Here is a 25,178-nt window from a genome sequence, read left to right on the forward strand (position 1 = left end):
GAACTTTACAGTTGGCATTATGCAGAAAGACAAGTCTTTGCACTATGCACTTCAGCATCTGCTGGTCCTGCTCAGCCCCTTCATATAGCCTATGGCTTCATGGCTGAGCTGCTGTCATTCCCAAACACTTCCAAGTTTCCTGACTGGATTGCTGCACAGGTGATCAGTCTATCACATTCCTATGATGGAACCCGCTGAGGTCCTTACAGCCATCCATTCTTTCACAAATGTTTGTAAAAACGCACTGCATGCCCAGGTGATGGATTATATACCCCTATCAGCATGGAAGTGGTTGGAATACCAAATTCCAAGAATTTGGATGCATGAGCAAATGCTTTTGGTAATATAGTGTAATTAAAGACTAGAGCAGGGGGAAGCTGTGGCACGAGTAAGAGGAAGGGAGATAAATCGTAAACAGAGAAAAACTTGTAAAGTGCTGCCTTCAGTGCTGATAAAAGTGTCAAAAGCTAGATGTTTCAGATTAATTTATTATAGGGATTTGTGAATACAGACGTTTAAGCTTAGGAGTGCTTGCCAAAAAAAGAAGAGGCAAGAATCTAATCTTTTTGTCATAGTAGCTCCAAATACAAACTGTCAGATGTGTTTATTAACAATTATTTCTAATATGTTGTATTGGATGAGCATTATAGACATGGGGAAATAAATTTCCCAGAATTGATCAGGCATCTGTTGGGATTATTATGTGGCTTTCATGTTTATAATGATATTGAACTTATAGCACAATATATTTCCTAATTTCTGCTGATATAAGATTTGGCAATATTGTCCAGTCCGGCTTAAGTGTGCCAAGTATTGCAAAAGAACCTTGTAACTGAGCAGAAGAAAGCAAGAAGATTCAAAGCTGAACCTGACAGATGTGTGTGAGCACTTTAGATTCAAACCAAATGACTTTATTATCCTTTATTGCAATAATGTCTGAGATGATGTATCGCCCAGCGAAATTTGTTAATGTAAAAAGCCAAATGTAACCAAAATAATATACTATTTACAACATTAGTCAAAGTCCTTGCAGGTTTTATTCCCCTTTACTTTGATAGCCCTAAAGAAACTCCAGTGCAACCCACTGCTCTTATTGGTAACCTGATTAGGAAAAACAGTCCATCTGTTTTTTATTTGAGTATAAATCCAACTGTTTTGTGAAGGCCTTAGAAGTTTGATAAAGATAACTGAATAGCAACAACCTTACAGAAACCGAAGAACCCAAATCAGTGGGAAACAGAGGTTTAAAAGTCAAACCAAAATCTTCTAAATTTCTACACCAGTAACTCACTCTGATTGCATAAGAAGTTTTTATGGCATTCTGCTGGTGTAGTATGTGTTTTTTTGTTTTTCTTTTAAGCTTTGTTTTTGCTCAAATGTGTTAGTAAATTTAGCCTTTCTGTGTAAATTTACCATAACATCATGTGATCGAGATTACATCTCTGTGAATGCACGCAATCAGTCAAGAAGCCGAAGCGACTGAGCCGAGTAAGTGTGGAACTCCAAACGTAGTTGCAAAAAAAAAAAAAAGGAAAGTCCAAGAACAAGTGTAAAATGTTTAAGGAGATATTTGATTGAAAGAGGTATAAAACTGGAATTGGTAAAAACAGTATGATGGTCTGTGTACACTAAAGCTGGAGCTAAAGCACGCGAGTACGTACCTGTCCTTGCTAAAAGTTCTACTGGGGTTAGCAATGCTTTAAAGCCCTGTCCTCTGTGCTGTTGGTTTTCTATGATGCATTACTGGACAGTCGGCTCGAGTCAGGAATTATTTAGTAGCTGCATCAATAGCCACCATCAGGCTTTCTGGTAGTTCAGAATTACTGCAGGTAGATGGCACCATGTCTGTTTATGTCAGCTCAATGCACCTGATGCCGATGTTCAGTTTAGGCACATCAAACTATAACACGCCATCAGGACAGACACTTTGGAATATCTGATCTATTGGGCTTCGGCTTTTTGGTATACGTATGTAACATAACTATGTGCCTTTAATCAGGGTTAGGTTCTAAAACAATATCCCTAACTTTGAAATCACACAGATCACTGTTCAATCAATAGTTTAAAATTACAATTAATCAAAGAAGTGGCCAAGAGTCCCACGGTAGCTCAGGAGGAGCTGCAGGGATTAACGGCTCAGATTGGAGAATTTGAAAACAGGTACTGGCAATGTCATATACACACCTTAAATACAAACCAAATACTATGCACCAGCTTCATCTGGTCAGCAGCAAATGCTTCGAGGCAAAACTTTTGTTAAACCTGTTTCGTTCAGGAGCAACAATGCAAATTAAATCACAATCAAGCTCCACTGGCTAATCTTCTACTATTAAGAGTGTGCTCCTCTATGGTAGTATTACAGGCCTATATCTGCAGAAAGGATTTATTTTAGCCGATTCTGCTGATTATAAACACACGCAGCACTTTTTAAAGTATTGTGAACGTTTTCCAGCTTAAAACTATGCACTTTTTTGTGTTGGTGTGTAACATTACATTTTTAAAAAATGTGTCACACTATGTTGCCGTAACTTGACATTAAATGCAATGGTTCAAGGTGTGTAAATACTTTTAAAAGACACTTTATTTTACCCTAATAGTCTCTAATTCAGGCTGCGACCAGAAAAACTGAGGGGCAGCCAAAAGACACATTTTCTCCTGCAATAAATGGAAGGAGTTTGCAACAGCATATAAATTATGTTACAAAAACAGAACTTAATGCCTTGTATCAAAAAGGAAAAAAAAAGGGTAAAATAAGTAACAGCAGAGAAGAAACATCCCTGGGCAAAGATTTAGTCTTTGTCAAAAGTCCCAACAGTGACGGGCACCTTAGGAGGTGATTACTACCATCTGTGAGAGGGAACCGGTTCGGGTCTGAGAAAGCAGGGAGGGCAAAGTCTGTAGCTTCCCCACTTTGCTTTGGCACTCGGATGAAGTACTAAAAGGCGCAACTAGATTACATGTGGCTCTCACACACGTATCTGCACACGCAGAGACACACCGCTCCTATGCATTTTTTCTGATATTTGACTCTTTGCTGTCTTTAACAATCGTGTTCCATTTTTTTCTTCAAGAAAGGCCTTTCTGGGTGGTTTTTCAAAAATCAAATCACATCAACCCCCTTTAGGCTGGCGAAGGACCAAAGCTGAAACACTGACAGGGAGAATAAAGTTAAACAGCAAAGCTGGAGTTCTAGCCAATCATAGTTAAACCCTAAAGCCTTCTTCACAGAAAGACCCCCATTTAAAACCAGTTCACACGCACCTTGTGTTTGATGACTTCATTGTGCCTTTCCCTGTTTTGCCTCATGTTAACTTCATTTGCCATACAAGCATTCAAATAACAAGGAAAAAGATCAAATTGGATTTTGCCTAGAATCCCTATTTAAAGTTTATCCAAACTCATATCTCCAAAGGGATCATTTTAGTCCTGCTTTTTATAAAATATCTTAGACTTATTCTCTGTATAAGGCCTCTAAGGGCCTGATCTTCAAAAGATTTGAGTATATAAAATAATCTGCAAATCTAATAGCAGGTGCAAAACTGATCTTCTAAACAGATTCAAATTGTATTTTTAAACTTAGCAGAACATCAGGTTCAAATTTTTAGGCATGTTTGCCTTCATTAGAGATTTTCTGTATATATTTAGTACATTTGAAAGACAGGCAAACTCACACACAAAATGGTCTTCAATCATGTGGAAAGAAGGAGATAAAGAGGTGCAAGAACAGACAAGAGAAAGAGTCAGACTGGAGAAAGAAAGAGAAAGGACAGATTATTGCAGAAGATAGTTGGGATGCAAACAATCTTTATGCAGTTAAAGAAACAATGAAGTACACCATAATTGAACTTAAACACTGTAACATCTTTAAAAAAAAAAAAAAGATCCTGCAGAGTGGGAGTTATTTTTGCTACTTAATCTTTTTACTTTAATTTCTAGGATTTTCATCTTTTAAAAATCTTTTTTTTTATTATTCTTTATAGCATCTGAGATACATGTATGTAAAATGCATAAAAAACTAATATTCATTATTATCATTTTTATTTATCTTATTAATACCTTCGACTGCATGGCTTTAAACATCTTTTTTTAGAGTCACTGCACCTTTTAGATCACCTGCAACATGCCCACTAATTGCATACACATTTTCATCTATTTCTCTGCATAAGCAAATTAGTGCTCCTTAATAAAATGTTCTAATTGAATCTTTGAAGATCAGACCCTAATGGGAGATTAAAAAAAATTATAATGAGTTTTGTAGTTACGAGTCTGTGAAAATGTTTTAAGCATTTACAAATGAACTGAAGTAGTGAACCCTCTTGACATCTTCAGTTAGTTTAAACCCAGATTAGCTGGTCTGAGAGGTTGAAGCAAATATCAGTGTGTTCACATCGCTGCTCCATGCAGGTAGTTCTAAGCAGTTGTGTTCAAAGTAGTGAAATAGGTTTACTACTGCATTTTATTTGATTGGTTGGGAAACATGGAGCACTGACACGAGACATCTCAATGTTCCTTTCTCATTCTTCTAAATGGCTGTAAAAGTGAGAGTGGCAGACCAAGTGCTGGACCAATTCTGAGGTGAAAGAGAGTGCGACTACATTTCAGCCATCATTTTTTGCTTAACTTTCAGATTACTGCTTGCATACAGTAAAGCTGTTGTTAGAAATGTTTATTTTCAAGGTGCTGAGTTCAGCGCCTTGCCTTTTTCTGCTCAAACCTTGCATGTTCTTTGTGTGTTTGGATAGATTTTCCTAAGGTAGGTCTTACTTTAGCTACTTCCTACGTTCAAAATTATTATTTCGTATCTCCAAATTGTCCCTAAGGCATGAAATTGTGTGTATCATTGTGTGTCCCTTGGCAGAACATGCGATGTGTACCGTTCCAATCACCAAAGGATGGATCGATGTATTTAAAACCGACATTAAAACAAACAAATAAATGCAATTACATGGGGCTAAAAACTGGGATAATAAAGCAAGGGTTTTCTCCCCTATTTTTAAGAAAGGGGACTTACTTAACTTCTTGCATTCACTAACCCTTCAGTCCAGAATATAGATGGATGGATTTGAAAGCATTGCAGTGTAAAAATCAATTAGACACAGTGTTCCTAAACTAGCTATTTTCTTTAAATTTTACACCACTATAAGAGTTTTAAGACTAAACAGCTTAGATGTTTCGTAGCATATAAAACATTACAAAATAAATATAGTTATTCAGAACTGCAGGAATAGTTTTGAATTTACCAAATTAATGTCATTTGATAAACAGTTTCAATTAGGAGAACCCATTATGGTCATTATTATAAAAAATTACCAGCTTGTTGTGAATCACTGAAAGTAACTGCCCTTAAATCCACAGGAGAGATTGCACATTTCTGTCGCAGTTGAAGTTTACTGTAAATTCCTGGTCAGGATTAAATAAAAACAGATGAACTTGGAAAACCAGTCAACCTCTTTTGCTAATTGATGCTGTCAGGGAACACTACGATCTACCAGGATAAAGTGTGTAAAGTTACCATTGCAACCAGTTGTTAGTATAAAGTATAGAAGTTTTAAGGGGATATCAGTTATTTACAACTTGAGCCTAAGGCTACGTTCCAACTGCAGGCAAATAGGATTTAAATACTTTTTTTTTTGCACTTTTGAGACTCATGTCCAACTTTTTCATGGCAGTTAGAATACCGCAACTCTGCTCTTGTTTGCCTCAATAAAAATCTGATTTGGCTGCATATCCAATATTTTGATAAAGCATCTGCTGTCATGTTGCATTTCATCAGACCTTAACATTATCGCCCAGGCTCCATCTTACCTTTCTTCATCTTGTTAGTATGTGATCATAATAGATCAATTATGATAACTATGAGATGCCAACATCTGTATTTACTTCCATAAACAGTGATGCAGCTGCAGTGTGACGTTTAGATGGTCGTCTGCATCTGTGGGTCGCTTTGGGGCTGCGGAACTTTCAGATTGGTGTCACATATTTACGTAGCAGTCTAAAAAACAAATTTCTTCAACAAAAAAATCAAAACTGAGCATCCGGACCTGTTGTTTGAACATAACCTTAATTTCCATCCTTGGCTCTGAGGATTGATGCCTTCTTGCTTCAGGACCAAAAACACCACTTTAAAAAGCCAGATTAATACCTTAAAGTCACATAAACGCATATTATTGCTGCTAAAATGAAGAACATCAGGCTTTTTTAATTTTCTTCTCCTGCCATGGTTCTTTTTCATGACTCATGTCTTGGATTGAAGCCATTTGCTAAATAATTGAATCTTCTGGGTTATTCCCATCTGTATAAGGTTATGTTTTTTTACTTAAAACCAGGAAATAAAAACATTCAAATCCTTATACTCTCCTTGAAATGATGAATACTGTAAATGCTCATGTTACCCAAACAGTGCCAGTTGAATCTGTCAGATTTATGAATCCCCAGGTGTAAAAAGCATGCTGACAAATCTGCTGTATGACTGCAGTGTGGGCTTGACCCCTGCTTGCCCTTGAGACTTTGAGGGGGGAAGGCTATTTTGAAAGTCTAATCAGCATGGAATAACCATCTGCCACCTGCCAGTGAGGGTGGTGAAGAAAGAGATTTAGTTCTGTGGTTCCTCTGTGTTTGGACCTCTTCAATAGAGATTGCAAGCTTAATTTAAGCCATGGTAAATGGTAAATGGCATGTACTTATATAGCGCCTTTATTCAAGTTAGGAGACTTGACCAAAGCGCTTTACACTACATTCATTCACCCATTCACACACACACTCACACACTGATGGTGGCAAGCTACATTGTAGCCACAGCTGCCCTGGGGCTCACTGACAGAAGCGAGGCTGCCGTACACTGGCGCCACCGGGCCCTCTGACCACCATCAGTAGACAATGCAGGTGAAGTGTCTTGCCCAAGGACACAACGACAATGAAAGTCGGAGTCGGGGCTTGAACCGTCAACCCTTCGATTACAGGGCAAACTCCTCCATCCAACGCCACTGTCGCCCCTAGCCATGTTCTGGACTAACTGCTCCTGGCAGGCTTTTTACCTGTGACACATCTGCAGCTGCTGGATCACTATGTTCCCCTATTAAGCTGTCAATACTAGTAAATAACATTTCCACAGAATGCTTGAACACACTTGTAATGTGATAACTTTATAATTCTTCTGGTTCTAAAGATTGAATGTAATGGTTTCATTATCTGTAACAAACATGATGTTATAGTATCCACCATATATCAGGTATTAATTATCAAAAAACTAGTGGGTGTAGTTTTCTGCATTTGATACGATCTGACGTACAGTGAGAAAAATAACAACTGTATATTACATTGGTTTACTCAAGTGCTATCAGGCGTTTTTATAGCTGCCAAAATCATCAAATCTTAAGTCCTCATGGGATATTACAAATAATGTCATTCAATTAAAAATTTTAAAATAAATGTATAATATTCTTTGCTTGTCATGTTGGCTTTCTGCTAAACAATCAATATGGGTTTGAACCTCATCTTTCTTTTATAGCCACTCTACCGGTAGAACATGTGATCTGCGCTTTTTAATTACCAGAACCAAACCAGTTTGCACATCTTGATATTTGCACAGCAATCATTGTAGCTCACCCCCAACATGCCCACTTACTAAGTTGAAAAAGTTGCAAGTGAATTTTAGCACGCCTTTTTTGGAATCTTTGAGGATCAGGCCTGCAGTAAAGAAGACGCAAAAATTCACATAAAGCTAAGAAAAAAAACAACTGTTTCTTTTTACAGCAAAATAACTTCCTAACAAATAATTAATTCCACATGGTTTACACCTAAATTATGTAATTGAGGAGAGAGGTTATCCACTACTAAGGGGTCAAACAAGTATGTTCCTGATGGGTAAAAGAAAAGTGAAAAAGTGTTACAGACGAACTAGTCTCCCTGCTTATAATCTTCTCTGCACTGAAGTACGTACTGTTGAACTCATTTTCCACAAATGAAAAAAAAGACGTATTCTTAACATATCCTTCCACTGAGTGTTTCCTTTTTGAATTATTCCTAAGATTTCTTAGCCTGGGTGCCAGTCCGAACTTAGTCCCGCCCACAAGGTTTGAGTTCGGGGAAGTTCGGTCTGGCTCTGCTCCATAGTAGCGCGAGTATTAAAGCCCACTGTCAGGCGATCCAATCAAATTGTCAGGGCGGGCTTTATACGATGATGGACAGATGATCAAGAGTAACGTAATCAACCACGTGACCAAAGCGCGCTTGGGTGACAACAATAATGGCTGCCGCTGGAGAGTTTGGGTGAGTAGATTCTGCTATTAGGTCTGTTCTAGAAGATATCGACAGCAAATTAATTTTAAAAGAGGAACAGAGAAACGCGATCAAGTCTCATCTTCTTATTCTAGGCGTGAAACTGCACGCTTTGATTTTTGTGGACAACAACTATGCCTCGCTTAAGAGCACTCCGTTGCTCTTATTGGTTGTAGGTCTATCCAATTGAGTGCAGAGGCATTTTTTTCCTGGTTCGTTCAAAACACGCCCCATAATCACAGCTCTATGGAGCAGCATCAGACTCATATTCTGACTAGAATTGAGTCGGACTACGTCAGGCTAAAGATTTCTAAGAGCAGAGTAAAAAGTAAACCTAAAGGAGTTGTTCAAGGGCCAAGGGGCAAGTAGCTGAGAACTTAAATAGACAGTTGGAGGTACAGTATTCTCAGGAAAATAAATGTAACCCACCATTTGGCCTCTTAATGCTGAGGACTCCACAGGAAGATTAATAACTTGGATCATGTAGAAGAATTTGAAAGTCATAGCAAACATCATGTTTGGAGCAATAGCACCTCAAAACCACAGCAACGTCTTCTTGTGGGGAATGTGACAGTGTGTGGTCTATTGTAACATATAGGTCTAACAGAACTCTGATAAGGAATGAAGAATAAATATAGAAATATACTAGGAGATTCTTGATCAGACTGAAGATAAGATTATGGTAGATTTATTTTCAGAGACATGATCCCAAACACACAGCAAAGTATCAAACATTCACCTATACAAGCAACCATTACTAAGGAAGGCTTTTCTAATAAGCCACAAGTATATATTTCTTTTAGCATTTTCAATCCCCTTCCGTGTCCAAATCCGTTTTAATGCATATATAGTGTATTGACTTATTGAGCTATTTGGATTCCCTCCCAAAATCTGACCTGCTGTAGACTCGTCAGAAATGTACTAACTCAGGAAAACATTGATGTGCTCAAAACCTATTTTCCCTTCTGTAGGATTAGACCCAATTTTTAATTGATCTGCACTCAAAGAAAACTGCAATCAATATGCAGAAAAACAGAAATGCATCTAATTTAGTCAAGATGTCAAATTTCCTGTTCAAAATATTCAGCACCACACCCAAACACTGCTACATAGTAACCCTTGGCTCTTCCGCCAACCATGGCTCACCTACACTTTTGGCACATCAGCCGAAAAGGGAATTTAACAGCCTTCATGTTACCTTTTTTATTTTTTGCCATGAATGCATACCAGTGTGTCTAGTGCAACACTGGAAACAGACCTGGCTTAGTTGGTAAATTAGGGATGGATGGTGTCTGGCCTTGAGCTTGTAGAGTCCCAGAGCAGTATTCTGGACTTCCTGTCGTTGCAGAAAGAAATGAGGTAGAGGAAGCTCTGCAGAACAGAACAGTTCGGTGCCAAAGCCAAGAAGGGTCAAGATAGGTGCAGACACAGCCAACTGCATAGAGCTACCGCGTAAGCATTCATCTGTTCATAATTTCATATTGTCCTCAACTCCATAAAAAGCCTCTGCATCTTTTACATCAAATTTGGCTCTTTTAAGCAATGATATAGTGTCTGGATTTTTAAAATCAACATAAAGTATTTACATTATAACTTCAACTGTGCCAACAGAATAGCCAGCTCTCCATCATAGCCAGAAGCCAAATTGCTCTTATCCATCTGTTTCCTCATTCTGTCTCCCAGGCTCCAGAGAGATAAATCACAGCTTTTTCCACTATGTCTCCCTCAATGAAAACACACACAGTCATTTATGAGGCTGCCGTCTTCAACTACTTCAGCGGGGATTTGTAAACCTGTGTCTTGAGGGACGATTCATAGCGATGTAGGCGGCAGATAGTGATATGTGTTCATGGATTGTGTCAGGAGACAGTTTATGAGCTTAAAAGTACAGTGGACAGTTATCCTGGTGCAGGATTTGTCAAACATTTAAGAAACCTATAGAACCAGTGGAAGCTCTTTTTTTGTTTGCAGTTAAAAAAAAAACATACAGACAAATGAGGGCTGGAGGTAAAATGCAAAAAGGTGTTTGCAAAATGCATTAAAAATGCATTTTGCAAATCTAAGTAATGGAGCAAAAATTTGACAGCACTCTATTCTAAGCCTGTTTTACTAACAGACTGATTCCATGTGAGCTAAAAGAGCAATTAAAATATTTTAGAAAAAAACAACAGGTTTTCCATTGTTTTCCCATATGCATAAGTGAATTTATCTTGCAAAACAGCTTCTGAGTCATACCCTCTGAAACAGGAAGTGCTTCCTTATATGGTTAGAAGACATTACCAGTCTAAATACTAACAGCTCTCAGGAAGGTGCACAGTTGTAAAACAAAGACAGAGCATATTTAGGACTCCCTGCTAATTTATGGACATTCTTAACACAATTAAATTGAAATTCAAAAACTTGAACTTGAACTTAAAATCCCAGACAAGTGGGGAAAGCTGTTTGGCATGTTTGAATGCATGAGCAGGTATAGCGTGCAACCAGCAAACAGGCTTTAACCATGCTGCCTCAGTAGAGGGATGAGGTCATAGAAGTTGGCCAGCAGAGTCCGGTTGTTTTGTCCAGAAATTCTGAATGGAAGTTACATTTCAATCCCGCACCAAAGAGATTTATGGGAAGCAGGTACTACACTTCAGAAGCAGCTATGTGACATTTGCAGGAGGGTGTGCGTACGAGAGAAAGAGCTCACTGAGGAATTGACAGGATATTATTGAAGAAGGGGTTGAGGTGTGTGTGTGGGTTTGTGTGTTTGCACCATTTGCATTTGAATAAAAAAAGTTTCAAAGACCCATCTGATGCCAAAGTGGAATTGGCATTAGAGATTTCAGAGTATCTGCTGAGGAAAGGATGGATACATTGGCTGTAGTAAGTCTAAAATTACCTTACCTCTTTGGCTCTGTCACTCTTGGTCCCCTTTAAACAAATCTGGCACTGTTCAGTGCTAAATATGACCTCAGGCCAGCTCACCGGGTAATTACAACATGTTAGAAAAATACACTGTGTTTTTTTTTCCTCTCTCTGGGTGTAATTTCATTTCAGTGAGCAAAGTTTAAAATGGGGACAGAGGTTTCTAATATGGTTTTATTTTCCTATGCTAACAAATTCCTATGACAAGCAAAACTGGCCCAGTTTAAGCTCAACCTCTGTCCGTTTATCTTAAAGGAATAAATACAAAACTGAAACACATCCAAAACTTTAACACAGCCAGTACATTGTTTTAAGCCTGATGTGATTTTATCTTTAATCAGATGCAATATAATCAGCTTTCAAGTTTTTCTGCTCAAAATGCTTTTTTTTTTGGTCAGCGGATTGCTTTTACAAGGTCAAGAAAAATGACCCACTTGGATGGTCTTGATTGTTGCAGAGCGCTAAGTATGCAAAACTTTTTTTTTTTTTTAAACTTACTTGTGGTGTAATTTTTTCCTCTAGTAAAAACAAACCAGAAGGTTTATTTATCCTTGAAAATTAAATGCAAATGTAAGATGAAAAACTAAGGAACTATAAAAATGTTCAGGCCTTTGTGATATATATAATGTCAGGCTTAAAATACAATCTCCTGTAAAAATAATGATATCGATGGATGAGTGAATGGATTAACTAGAGAGTGAAGTCTGGAAATGCAAATATTTTTTCCTTAAATTATTATATTTTCTTATCCAGATCTGGATTAAATAAAATTCAGTACTTGTCCGTATTTTTCCAGACTGTCTAAGAAACACTTAAACAAAAAGGTTTGTCACCAAACACATTGTGAAAGTTTTAACTTAAATTTGTTTAGAAGTTTTCATTTAAAGAAACAAATGTTGATCTACTAAGTTCTTGTGAAACGATATATCCATATACACTTTCAACAACTTTCCTTGCAAAGCCTCAACATTATCTGACCATCTTGCTTCTCAATACAATACAGTTCAAATCAATGAACCTGGATTTGCGTTGTCGGTATTATATATTCATAAAAATTAGCTACAAAAAAATTTCAAAATGATTTGCAAAAAGTTATCCATCCATAAAGTGTAAATATCAAAATGGCTCAAAATATTTCAAAGCTTTTCAGACAGCAACATAGGAAGTGTTATCTACTTGAATAATAATGGTAGAGAAAGAAAAGGACTCACGCAGACACTCATTGGCCTCCCGGGCATTGGCCCTCTGCCATGGTCGGTCGTAGTGAAAGGGCTTGCACCGATCACATTCAGGCCCTTCTGTGTTGTGCTTGCAGTCACACACCAGCTTCCCTTCTTTGTCTTTTAGACAACGCGAGGCATGTCCATTGCATTTACACCTTCCACCCACCTGGAAGTCTCCTGCTGCATAGAAATATGTAGGTAATGTTGAAGTTACAGCCATTGGGTCGTCGTCCCTTCCTCCAGTGTTGCTTCCTGAGCCCAGTACAAGTTCCCTGGGAAGCTGAGGTCGACTTAAGACCACACGAATATCAGTGACTGTGACCCAGTCCTGAAGGACAGGGCTGTTGTCGAAGTCTTTCCCAGAGGGTCTTCCATCCAGAGTGCTGAAAGCAATCAGTCCTCCAGAAAGTGGGTACATTTCAGTGTGCCCATCTGTGCACAAGGCCTCCTGCTCATTTTGTTTAGTAATGGTTGCTTTGTTGGGCCTGTTGTACATGCGTCTGCACTGCGAAGAGTAAAACTGATAGGGCATCCAGGTCTTGCCATAATCCATGCTCTTGTATATGGCCAGGGACTCAGGTCGTGGAGAGCAGAACTGCAGACTCACATAAGTGATCTCAAACTTCTTTCCCAAAGAGAGAGTGAGAGTCACATTGTGTGGTGATGTGTTTAGATTCTCTGACTGCCAGCAGGTAAGGTTGTGTGCAGAGTTGAGGTCTGTAAGGTAGGAGGCAGGGTGAGCACGCCTTGGGTCAGATGCATCACAGATTTGGCATGCACGCACAGAGGGCCGCTCGTCGCTGCGCTCAACAACACTGCAGGAGCGGGACGGAGGTCGACCACAGACACTGGACACAGTCACCTCCTTGCCAAAGGCAGCATTTATAAACTCCGGGATGCATCGTCGGGCAGCTCCGCTCTCATCATAGCAAGGGTCTAAGGAGTTTTGCTGGCCTGCAAATGGATTGCTGGCAGTGTGGGTGGAGGCTGAATTTAGGAGGAGAAACAGGCCCAGCAGGCACCTCAGAGGTTCCCTCATCCTGCTTAAAGGGCCTGTGTTGATTTCTGCAAGGTTCTGACTTGATATGTGTCCACAACACTGTGCGGAATGCTGAGCTATTATGCTGCTCTGGACGGATGTGTCTAAGTGTATTTCCCTTGTGTGTGTTACTGTCAGTCAGTGAAAGGAGATTGTCTGAGATCAGTGACCCTTCACTCCGGTCCTTCCTGTAAGAGACAGAAACAGGCAGTGAGGTCAATCTCACAAGCATATTTTTACCATAACAGGACATAAGATAGAAAGTGACACTGTTCTACAATATTAAACAAAGACAAGTTAAACTTGCCCTTATAAAGAATCCTATAATGAATCTTTAGTACCAGATAACACAAGTGTTTTCATTGACTAAAAGCATGTCAAAGGATCAGACAGTTAAATGAGGGCCCCAAGTGAAAGGAAGTGACCATTTAAAGAGAGACATTAGAGGCTCCAAGTTACTGCATCTTGAATTTCAATGTCGCTTTCTCATTCAGTTCTCCTATTCAGGTCAAACCAGCCCCCACATTCTGGTCAAGCTTGAAAAGCATGGCAGAAGTCACCCTAATAATCCCCACGTGGGACTGCAAAGCTGTGAACTGTGCGTGACTCTGGTCAAACCTTGGATGAAAGGGAAAGTTTTGACAAAAGAGAACAAGAGTACCTTCCACAGTTATGGCTATTAACTTCATGTTGACGGATCATTGTACAGTAAATGCCTACATTTAATATTAGCACAGGAAATCCAATGCCAAGAAAAACACATTTTTTTTCATCAAAATTACCCAGCCATAAATAAAAATGAATTTTTGTAATCATAGCTTAAAAGGTATAGTGGAGGATTTTCGCACTTGTTTTCAAAGACCTGCCCTCCCCACTTTAAAGAAAAATTGCACATACACAACCCTGTACCTGCTACCGAGAGGGAATGCCTATTAAACGCATGCAAGAGCATGCGCACGCTCATTTTTCCTCGTGCACGCTCTGTTTAAAAGTTGCCGTTTGCATCGCTCATACAAGCTTACTTTCAAAAAGGGATTTGCAATTTTTCCCTATGTCAGACTCACCACTGGTAGGTGAAAATGGGAATGAGCATGTAGGATGGCCTTACCCCAGGCTCACACCGACTCCGGTCTTACCCTTGCGGTGTGGTGGGTGCGGCGCCGCAGTGATTCCAAGTCATTAAAAAGACGTAAACCTCTCTCACCGGCTGCAGAGCTGTCCGTGCGCACACTCCGGCGCTGCAGAAAATTCAGCAAGAAAGCTATCCTTGCGGCGTGCCGGAGCCCTCCGCAACAAGCTCTCGCAAATATCCTTATTTGGGCCGTGTTATCGCGTGAAGTTACGTGAACTCAAGTGAACATCTGTTCTCGCAAGTTAAATCTCCGGACCTGTTGCCGGAGCCGCAGAGCCGCACCGCACCGTAGTCAAAAGGGCGGTGTGAGAGGGGGTGTGCGGGAGTTGCGGTCTCCGTCGGCTCGGTAGCCACACCGGAGCCAGTGTGAGCAAGGGGTTACGTAAACATATCACCAGAATGATTGACAATTAGGAGGACCACTTATTTTGATGATCCACCTGGAAAAAGAACTTCTTTCACTAAGCCTTTAACTCTTTAAAATATGTAGGAACATTCTTTGGGGAAATGCAATGACAGCTATAAGTCTTTTCATCCAGTTTTTTGATTATTTCCACTAGGTCCTTCACAGATTGAGTTACAAGCCTCTGATTCAACATTTTTGTGATGCAATTGGTAGAGGGAGATGTCCATTCAAGAGCTGAGCTGATCTATGGTCACATAATAAAATGGGTATCAGAAAATGTCTACATACTGTACATGAGTTCCGTTTCCAGAAGCCCTCTACCAAGAATGCTAACACTGAACAAGTGCTAATGTAAAAGGGTTTCAGAAAGCTGACTAAGTGTATATAACATAAATAACATGAGTGCATCAAATATAAATGTTTTTTTTTTTTTTTCTAAACGCTTTTCTACTAGGAATGGACCACTGCAACACACTTTTTGAGCATATCAACCACTAAGAAGTCAGCATTATCTTCATCCGCTGAACCAAAAAATCCCCAAAAGTGCTGATTATTAAAGACTATTCTTCATATCAGGGGAATTAAGGCTATGGTTCCATTTAAGCCTTTAATGCTATAGATCTAGACATATACAGGCGTTGAAATGCTCACTGATAGAATAGAGGCCACTCAGTCCTTGTGAGACTGAGTGGCCTCCTTGCACCACCCAAATCTTTTTGGGAGGTGCAAAGAGAAAAAAGCCGTGGGGCAAAGAAAGAGATTTATGATCGCCTAAAGCTTTTCCTTCACTAATCCCCCATCTTTGTCCCTGGGAGTCAAACTTGGAAGAACCTGTTTCACTAAAACAGCTGAGGAGTGGAGAAGGTCCTCCAATGGTCTTTGGTGTTTATTAAATTACAACGAATCACAGCCACCGCCTTATTCCCCCACACTCTCTTTTACTACTGCATCCCTTTTCATCATGGTACAACAAAAGGCTGCTTCTGTATCAACTTCAGTCAGGGCTTTAAGGGATTGAAGTCCAAACTGAAAAAAAGAAGAAAAAAAGAAAGAAGTTATTTTCTACTGCAAGGGGTCCAAAGCCAGCAACCCCCAATAAAGAAGCAAGTGGCCTGGTAAATGGGACCACTCTTCATCCTCAAGTACATAAGCAGAGCCATTTGGCCCGAGTTCTTAAGCTCAGCTTGGGTGTTGGAGGGGAATGGTGTTACAGCGGAGAGACAGGGTGAAAGAATGAATGTGGTTGCTTCCATGTCAGAAACCAACTGACCAACAGTAATATACTTCATTTTGCACTTCTTTTACATAAACTCTATCAGCATTAACTCACTCAAAGAACTAAAGGAAATCTAGTAGGATTAAAGGAATTACATTTAAAAAATTTAAAATCAAAGGATTAGTAACTTCAACCTGGTTATACGTAAAACTATTTTTATAAAAAAATAGCTATAGATATGATTAAAAACAAATGAAGAACATGTAAAGCAACAATAGGTTTTAAAAACACACACGGGCAGAATCACAAATAAAAGAAAAGTGCATGATAAGCTAAAAGATTTAAACTCAAATATACATTTTCTTTCGTTTCAAAGCTATACAACATAGTAACTGGCCTGGAGTCTTGTGAGAGGAAAAAAAGGAACTAAGAGCAGATCTAAAGTTGGTTTCCAGAATAGTTATGCATTTCTGAAAATTAAGGTCCCAGTCAAAAGTCCCACTAAGGTTTATTGCATGGTCACAGGGTAAAACCAACACCTGCATCAAGTTAGGCCTATATAAAATCTATATACTACATAGACTGATGAATTAGTATTTGTCAGGATTCTGTGTTCCGTGCTCTGCTGATTCTCTTCCACAGGTGGCTGTTGTTGACAGGTTGGCGTGGCCACGTACCTGCGGCTCGTTGGCGCTGCTCTGGGTGGAGCTAAAACGAGTTTTCAGTCAGCTGAAGGATGCCAGAGTGGTAGACCATCGGGGTACGGCTAGGCCACTGTCCAGTCCACAACTCTTCACTCCTGTGAGTTAAACGTTTTGGATTCCTAGTTCTAACTCTGTTCTCCTTTCTCTCAGTTCTTTGTGCTTTGGATATCTGACCGGTCGTGTCCCTGTGCCAGAGATGGGGACTCGAGTTTGTGACTCGTACTCGATTCGCACTTAAGTCGCATATTTAATGACTTCAGACTCGACTTAGACTTGCATTTAAAGGACTTCAGACTCGACTGAGACTCGTGATTTCCGACTTGTGAACAATATTTTATTCCAGTGTAAAAACACTTATTCAAGTGTTTTTTGTTTTACTAACTTGACCGATCGCCGCTCGCCTTACCCGCACACAGAAGAAAACTCAAAGACCCAAACCGTGAAGCACTCAAGTTCAAGTGTTTTATTTATACAAAAAGCCACAGCAAAAGTGGCATAATAAAACAGTCATTTTCTTCTCCTGATAAAACCTAAAATTCAAGAGTTTTCCTTAAAAAACAGAGGCTGGAAGTTGGGCTCCGCTTGTTATGCTGCTTCTGGTGCGAGTGAGCGGCCTGCAGCACCCACTGGCTGATCCACAGACTCTGCGGCGCTCCGGCACTGTTCCACTCCCTGGCGTGCCACACCCCTTTCCAGACCGATCCAGCTAAAAAGAGAAGCAGGGAGAATGCCAGCATCCACGCGCCAAAACCCCGTCGGAAGATATATTCCTGTTTATGCTTTAAGCGAGGGGGAGCGCTACTTACAGGCGAGGTTCCTCCTCTGCCCTAATACTCCTTACTGGGCCATCTGTGCGCACGGATCCCGCCTGCCTCTCCCCCGGCAGCGCGTCCGTCTCTGTCACCTGCAGATTCCGTTCTCCTTCTCCTTTCCTTCAGACTCCTTTGATGTCGGCTTTAATCAGCCCTTGCTCACATGCGCAGCAATTACGCAGCGCAATTAATGCACTCCGCCTCCTCAGACAACTACTTCAGTCCAGTGCGCATGGATTGTCACAAGGGAAAAACAAACCAAAACAAGCAACCCAACATGCAGGAAAAATTCAAAAGTCTAAAATAAAGGAAAACAATCATATAAAAAAGAAACATCAAAACATGCAAAGCTCAAGAAGAAAATACAAAGAAAAACAAATCATATCTTCCTCTCCAAACATGCAAAGCATAAAACTAACATTAAAATGAAAGAAAACCATAAATCATATTTTTCCCTGTGCAACACACTGACGTCACTGACGCAACAGTACGAGGACGGCAGGATTGTGATTGTTTTTTTTTCCACAGTCCTCATTTTCAATAAAAGAGCAGACATTTACTGCTAAAACTAGAAAAAGTTGTAACCACAAATGTCAGGTAAATACGGAGCCCCTCTGATGACATGGTCAAAAAAATGTTTAATTGTGGCCACGAAGTAGTATTTCGTGCGCACTAAGTAGTATTTCGCGGCCACGCAATGAGTATAACGTGCGCACGAAACACTACTTCGTGGCCACGCAATAAGTTTAACGTGCGCACGAAATACTTATTAATAATATATCAATAAATCAGCCCCTGTTTTCAGGCTTATGTTAACTGTAATGACTTATGTTGGACAGGCTGCTATGTAAACGGGCCTTTAGTCCTTCGTTTAGCTATGCTGCGGTTGTTTACACTACGCCTTTTCCACCTAAAATAGCGTCATAGCATCAAATGTCACGTGACTGGCGGAGACCGACTGGGTAAGCAAATCGAGCGCGCCTTAGACCGAGTAAGCGCTCGATTTGCTTACCCAGTTGTCCAGGAATGATATTAATATTATTAATAAGTATTTCGTGCGCACGTTAAACTTATTGCGTGGCCACGAAATACTACTTCGTGCGCACGAAATACTACTTCGTGGCCACAATTACATTTTTTTTTTTACCATGTCATCAGAGGGGCTCCGTAGGTAAATACTGTAAGAAAATGCGAAATTTATCTGGAAAAAAATTTTGCGTGTGCTTTTTTTAATTGTATTTTTCATTTAGCAGTTCAAGATAATGATAATTCCATAGATATAATAGCGGCCTTTAAGCTATACCGTCTCAGTGACGGAGATGAAAACGCAAGGAGAAACAAGCAAGCATGAAAATTATTGCACTTTTTTAAATTAATCAAGTGATTAGAATTTTTTGTGCGATTAATTGACTATTGCGACAGGCCTTCTCAAGACTTGAGACTTGACTTGAACTTGAGCTCTCAAGACTTGAGACTTGACTTGGACTTGAGCTCTCAAGACTTGAGACTTGACTTGGACTTGAGCTCTCAAGACTTGAGACTTGACTTGGACTTGAGCTCTCAAGACTTGAGACTTGACTTGGACTTGCAAAAAATGACTTGTGAACATGTCTGCCCTGTGCGCTAAGGACTGGTTCCTGAATCCCAGTTGCTCATATTCTGCTCTGGCCTTCCCCTCTAGCCCCCTTAGTGTTACCAAACTGGACAAGAGATCCCCTTTCCTGGATTCACTCTGGTTCCATCAGAGCAGATTTCCCTTACTCTTCTAGTGTTAATCAGTTTCCTCTTTCCTCCCGCAGTGCTCCTAAATCTGACGTTTCGAACCTCGCCTGCAGCTCACGTAGTGAGCAATTCATATCTGTGTATAGCCTAAATAAACATCTGCTCTTTGTTCTCTGTGTCTGCATTTGGGACAAAGACCTTAAAACCATGACACTATTTACTAAATTATCTATGCAAACAAAGCTCATCATCACTTGACATGAAAAATGAAGTGGACAGTTACGGAAGCCATTTTTAACCATGGTAACCTATGTAATGTTGGAGGCGGAGAGGCAGTAGGGGGAGCAGTTCATGTCGCTGCAGTTAGATGTCACTTAGAATTACACACTGTAGCTTTAACTCCAACAAAAAAAGTTAAAAAACAATGGACTTTGATTCCAAGTTTGAAGAAGTTTTGCCTCCCATACAGGAAGCTTTTCAATATAAACTAAGACTGGACCAAAAACGACGCCTTGTTTTGGCTTAAACATGCAAAATGAATCTGACGACCGGCCCGCCCCTTAGGAATGGCCAATTATTTGGGTTCTTTGCTAGCCTGCAATACCTGTTACCTGTCTATGTCTCTGAAATGGGTCGCAGAGGGAATTGTTGGCCTGGCTGAACAGGCGAGGTGTTCTGTTCCCCTTTATGGGGGTGGGGGTTGCGATGATAGCGGTAAGGATTTGACTCTAAAGCAAAACGTCTTCCAACTTGGAAACAAAGTCCAGCGGATTGTTTTTGAACTTTTTTGGAATGACCTGGATGACTGGGAATCTTCACCAGCACCTTTAACTCCAATGTTCGTATCTGATAGTGTTTGCTTTTGTTAATGTCTGTCTGGCATTTAAATAAATAAAGCTGCCAAGTAAAAATGCGGCTTAGTTCTCTCTTTCAGAGGCAGATGGTCTTTATTCCAGCCTGTTTCTCTGTTTCTCTAAGCTTCAGTTTTTGTTACTTTTCAAATTTCCATATTTGAATAAAACATTTTTTTTCCTTCACCTGCTCCCATCCTGCATCCTTCTTAAGCTTAGTTCCAGCTGTTCCATGAAACGTCCTCTAAGACATTTAAGTTCATTCCAGTCCATTGGGAGGAAATCAGTTATTTGGAAATGGCTGCAAAAAGAAAACAAGTACCAGGAGTATATTCAATGTGTCATTTAGTAGCAATCTGTGAAATAAATCTTTATCATTTTTTTCCAGCAGAGCTCTATTGGTACTGATTTCATTGTCTATATAAGTTTATTAGTGTTCAACCAAAAGTTACCACTGAAGATCTACAAAGAAGTAATAGTTTTCAATACCTTTATATTACCTTGTTAAACTGAATGTTAGCTTTTATAAGTTTCAAGAACAGAAGTTTCTGGAGTTCATAATCATGGCTGGACCATTTACACGTCTTTTTTTTTTATCAATATGTCTTCATTTTGGTTTATCTGATTTTTTTTTTTTTGTTTATTTAAGATGCAGTTGCCAAAAAGTCTTTGAAGAAGGAAATAGGACATTACAAAGAATTCACACAAGGACGAAAAAGTGCTTGAATAAAATTTTGAAACCGTATGATATAATAGAACGCATGATAGAATTAGATGATAGAACAGAATAAAATAGACAAGCTGGAAAAAAGCTTATGCAAAGACGTTTAAATAATATAGAAAAGAACAAATATTCTAAATGTTAAATCCTACAAAAGGCTGTTTTACTTAAAGATAACAAAAAATGTGGGAATAAGAAAATATTTCAGCTTTATCCATTTCAAAAGCAGTTTTCATTTGACCGAAAGGCTCAATAAAAAAAACCTCCTGAAGAAATTTGGCTTGTTCCTGCAGGCAGCTGCAAATTTCTCCCTCAGTCCGCAGCTTCTCATCCATGTTGATATTAAACTCATTCCACTGTTGGCAGGACAGTAGCTTTCCATGATGTTCTGGTTAAGGGTAAACCTTAGGTCATATAAGTGAAACTTTATGTTTAGTTTTTTTATCTAGTCTATGGACTCCAAAGACCTGCACACTACACTCAGTCACTCACACACTGATGGTGGTACGATGCTGTACATTAAAGTTGCCCTATGTCAGACTGACAGAAGACAGGCTTTCATACAATCGGCATCACCAGCCCTTTGACCACCAACAGTGGGTGGAGTGCCTTTCCCAAAGACACAACAACTAAAAGGGACAGAGCGGATTGAACCAGCAACCACCTGGGCCTTGACAGAGCAAACCCCCACCTCCTGAGTCACCACATGCAAAGACTCAGGTCTACCTCTGCTTGTCTATAAATTACACATCAAATTCCAAATTAAAGCCAGTTTTACTGGATCTCCTGCATAAAAGAGCACTCAGCTTTTATACTAAAAATTGGAGGAGAGATTTTGAAACTTGCAGATCACAGAACAAGTCAGATGTAAAATAAACATGCTTATACGTCTTACAGCACCTTTTACCTTCATACATCCAAATTTGCTTGGCATTGAAGGCTAATAAGTGTTTTTGCTACCTATGTAAACACACATGCAAACCAGCATAAAGAACCCAGAGGGCATAGACTACACTTTAGAATAGTCAAAGCAACAATGCTGCATCAGCAACTCAATAAAAAAAAAACATCTGCCAGCTATTTTTTCTACAAGGTTTATACGAAGTCCAAAAAGGCACAAAGTAGGTAGATGCACTTCAATGTAGATGCTCTTAGCTCAATAATTGCTTAATGGTGTCTCTATTAGGAATGCAGTCACGACTCAAACATATGAAGTAACGCTGAGCGATTTTGCCAAAAATCTAAATTGCAATTATTTTACCCCAAATTTTAAATTTAATTGCAATTTTTGAACCCCAAGCTTGTAGATATTTCACCCCAGGCCTTTGGTTTTTGAGAACTTGCTTGCCCAGAGTCCATTGTTGCAGAACTTTACTCAACCATTGTGTGAAAAAGTGCTGAGTGCTACTTGCATGCATGGATCTGCAAGTTTGCCCCAAATCTCTCTATCTTTCTGTGTGGCGACAAACCTGCTTCAAGCATTTAATTACTTCCTAAAGGGTTGAATGGGGATATGTTGTCTCTTGTTAAGAATCAGTACCTCTGTGATTTAACAACTGCATTTTGTTAAATTGCGATTATATTGCAAATGCGATTAATTGCCCAGCCCGAAAACGAGGTACTTTTAATGTTTTAAATGATGTAGGACTTTGTCAAAAAATGTAATGAATTAAAAAAGATAAAAACACTCAGAAGCTAGCCATTGCACATTGAGCCTGGTTTAATGTCTCTTCTCAAAGTAACTGTTATCTAAATTATAAATGATTATTATATCATAATAGCAATAAAGAAATCCCGAGTTGATCTGACCAAGGCGCCACTACAAATAAGACACCTTTGCATATCACAAATCTGTGAACACCTTTGAAATAATACATTTATAAAAGCAAAAGTTACATTTACAGATTGCGCCTTATAAAAATGAATGCAGTTAAAGCTCTGATTTCATTTAGAAACCAACTTCTCAACTCAAATTCTGATTAAACATGTATTTAAGCACTTTGTCAGGAAATGTTACATGATATGAGCAACATAGGGATGCCGTTCTAATGGGAATGTCTCAGGGTGACTTACAAACACCCAACCTGTCAACAAGCTCATTGCACAGAGGGATAGAGGGATCCTGAACTGCTATGGAGATGCATGGCTCCATAGTATCTCTCTGTGATGCTGGGCAATCTAAACTGTAAAACAATTGATCCATCATCTATTAGCAGGATCTCTGAAAAAACACACCCTTATAACCCACAATGCATTTTTGCATGTGATTGTCAAACCATCTTCTCCATCTAAGTAATTATCATGTATATATTTTTATTTTATTTAATATGCTGATTCACAAAATTCTGTAACAAAGTGCTGCTTTGAGAATGAATGTGGATTTTATGCTCATTGGTGAACAGACCAATGCATGTCTACAGACCAAAGCAGAGGGAGATTTACGGTTTATATCCCACTTACAATGTTTTCATAATTTCTTAAGGCATTTCATGGTGTTGCATGAGACTGAATGTAGTTTAGTTTCATCTCTCAAGTTTGAATCATAAAAAAATTATGGATTATACATCAGCTTTACTGCTCCTTGAGAAATTACCTGAATAAACACACATTAGCTTTATTTGGGTAAGTTTTAGCTCGTTATTTCATTATTTGGGATTGATAAAGCACATATGGCTGCTGCAAATTGTCATGCGGGTTAAAAGTTAATGTGGGATGATTTAATTGGTTTCATTCACTGTAATGCATTCCAAGTTGTAAGTAAAACATTGCAGCTAATTTCTTTGTGCGTAAAGGTGCTTTATACAAAAGGCCCCAAATGTGCCATGGGGTGGAAATAAGGGTGGTTGAAGTGCTCCTAATCTGTCTGTAAGTGCCACTTTGTGGTGTTTTGTTTAAGGGCCTTCTGTTACAGTTGGCTGTTCAATAGTGAACCTAAACACACATCAAAACTGGTAATTGAATGAAAGAAGCACGGTAACATTAGGCTTCTGGACATCAGCTTAATTAAAATATACTTCTGGACTATGTGTTCTTTGCCAAAAAACTAACAGATTAAAATGAATGCAGCACCTTGGAAAAACTTTTGGGGTTAAGGGTATTAAAAAGAGACTCGGAGTGGTAATCTGTGTTTCAGCCTGTTGTACATATATCATCAAATGTAAATATTCTTTAAAGAGGATTCCTAATCCATTTGAGACAGGATACGACCTTTTGGGACATTTAGATTCATGAGCACACAGATGAACACTGACAAAGGTCCGCCTGCTTGTAAATGATGAGAGTAAAAGGTCTTCCCAGCTTAGATAACACTTTTATTCAAAGAGAGGTGCTGGTGGATGAGGAGGTTAAAGTGGTCAAACAGACAAGAGTTTATCACTCAAAGCACATCATAAACAAGACAGACTGTGGTCATTCTAAAGGGCCTGAGATCCACTGGAAAGGTCACTGGCATAGAGCTAAAAGATTTTTGTGACTTGTTAGGTTCTATTTACCAGCATCTACAATTACAACATATTCAGAAAATATCTCAAAGAATGAAATAGGAAAAAGAAATGTAATGATTTAAAAGGAAAGGGCATATTATTAGGAGCATGACAGAGATGAAGGAGATAAAGTAGGGATTGGTTAAGGGGGAAACTGTATAAATAAATGTCAGAAGAAGTGAATGTGACAAGGAGGTAAAATAGTAAGGAGGCCATAAAACTAATTTTAATTAAGCAACACATGGAAAAACAACGGAGGGATTGACTTAGGTGGACTGCTTTGGTCAGTGTGGGTCTTAGTATGACCAAATATGGTACAGCCCCTGTGTTGCTCATCTTAATGGGAGGACTCCTCTGGGGTCTGGTCCTGTGAGGTGCATGTGGCAGATCAGCTAGTAGGTTAAACAGAAAGACATCATGTCTTTAAATCAACCACAGTCTGCATTTTAAAATAGACATAAAGCTTAGGGTTAGTGGTAAAGGTTCTCTGAGATTATCCAAACACAAAAAGAAATCTGCTCTGTATTACTAGCCTAACTCCACAGCACTGCCAAATTAGTAACACTTAAACTGTTACAGATCTGCAAAAACTGATTGAGCTTTAAAATGGAAAGGATCGGTTTTAGCAAAACAATGTGTGTTTTTTAAAGAGGAACATGTTAAACAAGGGAAGAAAATATCTCATT

General features: G+C 39.3%; 1 protein-coding gene across 1 annotated transcript in view; it reads right to left on the minus strand.

Moving 5' to 3' along the window:
• The window catches only part of ntn2 (netrin 2), a 66,002-nt gene that overhangs the window by 31,041 nt on the left and 9,783 nt on the right, over nucleotides 1-25,178 (minus strand). Inside the window, exon 2 of the mRNA XM_038301047.1 lies at nucleotides 12,396-13,634. Coding sequence (XP_038156975.1) covers nucleotides 12,396-13,446 — 1,051 coding nt within the window. The 5' untranslated portion in view covers nucleotides 13,447-13,634. The remainder of the gene's footprint in view (nucleotides 1-12,395; nucleotides 13,635-25,178) is intronic.

Source organism: Cyprinodon tularosa, unplaced genomic scaffold (genome assembly GCF_016077235.1).
Source record: "Cyprinodon tularosa strain WSP-4 unplaced genomic scaffold, ASM1607723v1 ctg46, whole genome shotgun sequence".
NCBI classification, from domain to species: domain Eukaryota; kingdom Metazoa; phylum Chordata; class Actinopteri; order Cyprinodontiformes; family Cyprinodontidae; genus Cyprinodon; species Cyprinodon tularosa.